This window comes from Mizuhopecten yessoensis, unplaced genomic scaffold, assembly GCF_002113885.1.
Source record: "Mizuhopecten yessoensis strain PY_sf001 unplaced genomic scaffold, ASM211388v2 scaffold5133, whole genome shotgun sequence".
NCBI lineage: Eukaryota > Metazoa > Mollusca > Bivalvia > Pectinida > Pectinidae > Mizuhopecten > Mizuhopecten yessoensis.
The window spans coordinates 403,398-410,078 of record NW_018405896.1 but is presented as its reverse complement, the minus strand read 5'-3'; the positions used below and the strand labels follow the sequence as shown (position 1 = coordinate 410,078).

The 6,681-nt window shown below is 39.7% G+C and overlaps 1 protein-coding gene across 32 annotated transcripts in view; it reads right to left on the bottom strand.

Moving 5' to 3' along the window:
- The window catches only part of LOC110450216 (187-kDa microtubule-associated protein AIR9-like), a 35,651-nt gene that overhangs the window by 8,003 nt on the left and 20,967 nt on the right, over nt 1-6,681 (bottom strand). For all 32 annotated transcript variants that reach the window (XM_021497564.1, XM_021497567.1, XM_021497578.1 and 29 more), the window contains exon 13: nt 4,110-4,191. In XM_021497564.1, the coding sequence (XP_021353239.1) occupies nt 4,110-4,191 (82 nt within the window). The remainder of the gene's footprint in view (nt 1-4,109; nt 4,192-6,681) is intronic.

Genomic DNA, 6,681 nt, shown 5'->3' with positions numbered 1-6,681 from the left:
CCCTAGTCAGGAGACTACAGACAACCCTAGTCAGGAGACTACAGACACCCCTAGTCAGGTCACTACAGACAACCCTAGTCAGGAGACTACAGACAACCCTAGTCAGGAGACTACAAACAACCCTTGTCAGGAGACTACAAACAACCCTAGTCAGGTCACTTCAAACAACCCTAGTCAGGAGACTACAGACACCCCTAGTAAGGACACTACAGACAATCCTAGTCAGGAGACTACAGACAACCCTAGTCAGGAGACTACAGACCCCCCTAGTAAGGACACTACAGACAATCCTAGTCAGGAGACTACAGACAACCCTAGTCAGGAGACTACAAACAACCCTTGTCAGGAGACTATAAACAACACTAGTCAGGTCACTTCAAACAACCCTAGCCAGGAGACTACAGACACCCCTAGTGAGGAAACTACAGACAATCCTAGTCAGGAGACTACAGACAACCCTAGTCAGGAGACTACAGACACCCCTAGTCTGAGTACTGAGTCAGATAATAGTGATAAGGTGCTCACTGAGTACTGAGTCAGATAACAGTGATAGGGTATCACTGGGTCCTGAGACAAATAACAGTGATAGGGTGCTCACCAAGTACTGAGTCAAATGACAGAGAGAGGGTGCTCACTGAGTACTGAATAAGATAACTCTGATAACATACTCACTGAGTACTGAGTCAGATAATAGTGATAAGGTGCTCACTGAGAACTGAGTCAGATAACAGAGATAGGGTGCTCACTGAGAACTGAGTCAGATAACTCTGGTAAGGTGCTCACTGAGTACTCAATAAGATAACTCTGATAACATCCTCACTGAGTACTGAGTAAGATAACAATGATAAGGTGCTCACTGAGAACTGAGTCAGATAACAGTAATAGGGTGCTCACTGAGAACTGAGTCAGATAACTCTGGTAAGGTGCTCACTGAGTACTAAATAAGATAACTCTGATAACATCCTCACTGAGTACTGAGTCAGATAACAGTGATAGGGTACTCACTGAGTACTGGGTCAGATTACAGTGATAGGGTACTCACTGAGTACTGAGTCAGATAACAGTAATAGGGTGCTCACTGAGTACTGAGTAAGATAACAATGATAAGGTGCTCACTGAGTACTGAGTCAGATAACAGTGATAGGGTACTCACTGAGTCAGATAACAGTGATAGGGTGCTCACTGAGAACTGAGTCAGATAACTCTGGTAAGGTGCTCACTGAGTACTGAGTCAGATAACAGTGATAGGGTGCTCACTGAGTACTGAGTCAGATAACTCTGGTAAGGTGCTCACTGAGTACTGAGTCAGATAACAAAGATAGGGTGCTCACTGAATACTGAGTCAGATAGAGGAAGAGGGTACTCACTGAGTACTGAGTCAGATAACAGAGATAGGGTACTCACTGAGTACTGAGTCAGATAACAGAGATAAGGTGCTCACTGAGTACTGAGTCAGATAACAGAGATAAGGTGTTCACTGAGTGCTGAGTCAGATAACAGAGATAGGTTCTCACTTAGTACTGAGTCACATAACTCTGGTAAGGTGCTCACTGAGTACTGAGTCAGATAACAAAGATAAGGTGCTCATTGAGTACTGAGTCAGATAACAGTGATAGGGTACTCACTGAGTACAGAGTCAGATAACAGTGATAGGGTACTCACTGAGTACTGAGTCAGATAAAAGAAAGAGGGTGCTCACTGAGTGCTGAGTCAGGTAACTTTGGTAAGGTGCTCACTGAGTACTGAGTCAAACGACAGTGATAGGGTGCTCACTGAGTACTGAGTCAGATAACAGTGATAGGGTACTCATTGAGAACTGAGTCAGATAACAGTGATAGGGTACTCACTGAGTACTGAGTCAGATGAAAGAAAGAGGGTGCTCACTGAGTACTGAGTCAGATAACAGTGATAAGGTGCTCACTGAGTACTGAGTCAGATAAAAAAAAAAGGGGGGGGGGTGCTCACTGAGTACTGAGTCAGATAACAGTGATAGGGTGCTTACTGAGTACTGAGTCAGATAACAGTGATAGGGTACTCACTGAGTACTGAGCCAGATAAAAGAAAGGGTGCTTACTGAGTACTGAGTCAGATAACAGTGATAGGTCAGATAATAGTGATAAGGTGCTCACTGAGTACTGAGTCAGATAACAGTGATAGGGTACTCACTGAGTACTGAGTCAGATAAAAGAAAGGGTGCTTACTGAGTACTGAGTCAGATAACAGAGCTAATGTGTTCACTGAGTACTGAGTCAGATAACAGAGATAAGGTGCTCACTGAGTACTGAATCAAAAAACAGTAATAAGGTGCTCACTGAGTACTGAGTCAGATAACAGTGATAGGGTGCTTACTGAGTACTGAGTAAGATAACAATGATAAGGTGCTCACTGAGTACTGAGTCAGATAACAGAGATAAGGTGCTCACTGAGTACTGAATCAGATAACAGTATTAAGGTGCTCACTGAGTACTGATTCAGATAACTCTGGTAAGGTGCTCACTGAGTGCTTAATCAGATAACAGTGATAGGGTACTCACTGGGTACTGAGTCAGATAACAGAGATAAGGTGCTCACTGAGTACTGAATCAGATACCTCTGGTAAGGTGCTCACTGAGTGCTTAATCAGATAACTGTGATAAGGTGCTCACTGGGTACTGAATCAGATAACTTTGGTAAGGTGCTCACTGAGTGCTTAATCAGATAACTGAGAAAATGTGCTCACCGAGTGCTGAATCAGATAACAGTAATAAGGTGCTCACTGAGTACTGAATCAGATAACTCTGGTAAGGTGCTCACTGAGTGCTTAATCAGATAACTGTGATAAGGTGCTCACTGGGTACTGAATCAGATAACTCTGGTAAGGTGCTCACTGAGTGCTAAATCAGACAACTAAAATAGGGTGCTCACTGAATTGTGTACTCATTGAGTCAGACATGTTTAAAAGAGAGAATTTAGTTTGAGTAGTCCACCTGAACTGAGAACATAGACCACAACACAAACATGTTTTTAAAATTATATTTACAAGGATATTGTTAAAGAGATGACAGTCTGTAACTTGTGTATGTCATAACATCAGTAAAGATTTCTAATTGCTAGTGATCAAAAGACAAGGAATCACAGCAGTATATCAATTTCCGGAGATCATTTCATCAGATAATAACTTCAAACTCCATGTGAACGGAAACAAGAGTAGTAATTTAGCAGCGTAATTATGAGTCTGGTAGACAGAGAGGTGGGGAGGGTATATGATCTCTGACTGATGGGTCGGACTGTGGGCAATTTCATTCATATTGGGAAATGCACATCAGACAGCCTCCCTGTGCGCATGGAAGTACACCGTATCACACGACTGTCTGCTAATTTGATTTGAGAGTTTGTGTCCACACAGGCCTGAAGTTGTGTTATGAGGGCTGTATTCGGCTGATAGAATGATGTACCGGCTAAATAGCATTATGGTATGTGACACACTGGACAATTCTTTGAATAAATATTGGACCTGTCAGGAGGTGTCGGCTATGATTACACGATTGGTTGAAACCAACAAATTTTTCTTGCTTCTCGCACTCTCCGATCACGAAATCACTCATCTCCAATCTAACACACACTTACTTCTGATCTACGATTGACACCTAAGCCAATTGGTAAATAATCTCTGCAATTACCATCTTCACACATGTTCACCCTATGGAGACAAAGCTCTAACATTTTTATCCAAAATTCTATCTCACGCACATCTATATCTGATATACGTTACTGTGCCAAGTTTATGGAATTTGTTTGGAGGAGGTATAGTAATTGATAATTGAAGTATTTCCCAGGTAAACGAACTATAAATCTATCAAGAGACAAAAACCCATAGGAGGTGAAAATCATTGAAGCATCACAGGGAATGGTTAGATCACCATTTCTGGTAATTAACTGATATGATATGTTTGAAAACAAGGGGCCTTGATAGCTCACGTTCAGATCTTTTAGTTTTAATTTTAAGGGCCTCAATGTCCTGATCCACTCATCTGTGTTAGTTGTCTTACCATTTGAATGACCTTGTGATCTTCACTAAGAAGTTAAAAAGTTCACAACATTGATATGCCACAGGCAGTGGATAGACTTACTGTTTAAGAATACTGCTTTCCAAATTTTTCATCTCACTGTCAGAGGATTTTATTTGTGCCTCAACTTGTCGCACACTGATGACTGAAACAATAAAACACATGTGTGAAAACCTGTTATTATTTATGAAAAACTAAGGTAAAAAAAAAAAAAAAAGACACAAGTTGTTACAACTCGTCTGAGGATTACATTGGAATCAGGTAACTTCCTGGGTTTGACAGCTGAAAAAATCAGAAAAATTCATCATTTATTCCTGTCATATATCACTTAAAACAATATGTTTTCTGAGAAATGAGAAGTGATATAAAGTGGAATATCTAGTATTTGTACCACTACACAGCAAAACAAATGATCTATTTGAATCTGTACACAGGTAAATGTTGTAGAAACCACTGGTGGTTGAATATGAACACAGATAAATGTTGTAAAAACCACTGGTGGTTGAATATGAGCACAGATAAATGTTGTAGAAACCACTGGTGGTTGAATATGAACACCGATAAATGTTGTAGAAACCACTGGTGGTTGAATATGTACACATTTTGATATTGACTAAAAATTGCTGAAATGGCCCAATGCTCTCAAATTCCAATATTTTTCTGAAGGTTCTGTAAACTACATTCACAATCATTTATACTTTTATAAAGATTTTTTAAAGTGCCTCAGAATCAGGATATAAGAAGCTTACAAATAAGAATATATATATATATTTAAAAGACTTTCAAGAAAGAGCAGTCTTTGCAATGCTCAGCAATAAGAAAACAAAGTCACTACTGTATAAACAGCATTGATAAAACAAGTGATATGTATACATTGAGCAGGCTGAACTTCTAACCTCCAAAATTAAAAAGCATCACAATAACAATTAACTGTCATTGATGCTCCAGCAGAAAATGAGTTTGGTAGTGGTGTGTAGATGGTCGATGAAGGATGCATTTCAGAAATGAAGTTGTAGTAGTGGCCTCTTCACCATCACAGGTATTAAGTCCGACCTGTTAGGGTTATTTGGGACCTAATCTATATATGACCAATTACCTAATTGAATTGAGAGCACAGTTTACTAGTAGCAGCTGCCTGACAGGGATACAATGGGAGACAGGGCCGTCAAGTATAGTCATCTTACTACGACAGACAAATATGGAATGTACCCTACAGGTCACTTAGATTTTAAAAGCTACACTTATCATCCTAAAACAAAAAAACAACATGTCCTTTAATGAACAAGACCTGTTGAGTTAATGGATAAAACGTGGAAAAAATTACATCGTTCAGAACTAATCAATGTTATGGCCATACTCTAACAGACGTTCTCTTACAGGCAGCCAAAGGCTGGACTATACTGACCAGTGACCAACATGGACAAGGACCAGCACGGCTCTAAGTAATACCGACTATTGACCAACATGAGCAAGGACAACCAGAACTCTGACAAACTGGACGAGGCCCAAAAACACTTAAGGTAAAACTGATCACTGAACACTGTAGACAAGGCCCACCAGGGCTCTAGGTAAAACTGACCACTGACCAATATGGACAAGGCACAACAAAAGCATTTGTAAAACTGACAACTGACCAATGTAGAAAAAAAAAACCAGAACTCTAAGTAACGGTGACCACTGACCAACATGGGGACAAGGACCACCAGATCTCCAGACAATACTGACCACTGACCAATGGGTACAAAACAAACAATATCTCCAGACATTACTGGCCACTGACCTTTATGTATACAAGGACAACAAGATCTCTAGACAATACTGACCACTGACCAATGGGTACAAGACCAATCATATCTCTAGACAATTCTGACCACTGACCTATATGGGGACAAAACGAACCATATCTCCAGACAATTCTGACCACTGACCTATATGGGGACAAGGACAACCACATCTCAAGACAATACTGACCACTGACCTATGGGGACAAGACTAACTGGTGCAAACATAGACAATGCTTAACATAAACTCTAGGTAAAACTGACCATTGACCAGCAAGTACAAGGACCACCAAAACTATGCAAAATACTGACCACTGACCAATGTAGAAGAGGATAACAAGAACTCTTGGCAATACTAACATAAATTTGATATCATAAAATATATTTTATGATACATGTATCAAGAAATCAATAAATCAGGGCACTGTTTTCACGGCAAGAAATTAAATTGTTAAAATCAACCAATTTAATTCTTGATATCAAAAAGAAAATTTAATATCAAAATATCAATTTCTTGATATTAGGAATAAAAACAAGAGGCCCATGGGCCTTAACGGTCACCTGATATATTTATACAGAGAGTTGATTTTGTTTTTAACATGAACAGAAATATTATTCAAAGTGACAAAAAACAATAAAACCACCTTACTCAATATCTAGCATACAGATTTCAGACTAAAAAGGATTTGAAACTAGCACCTCTGATTCTTAACAAGGAAAATGAAGAAATTTTAGCACACTGACTCCTTTGAGCCCCACCCTACAGCCCTTGGGGGTAGGGCTGGCTCAAAATTTTCAAAGTATCAAACTGTCAATTCAAGGTTATAATTCCAATCAAGTTATTAACATGTAAT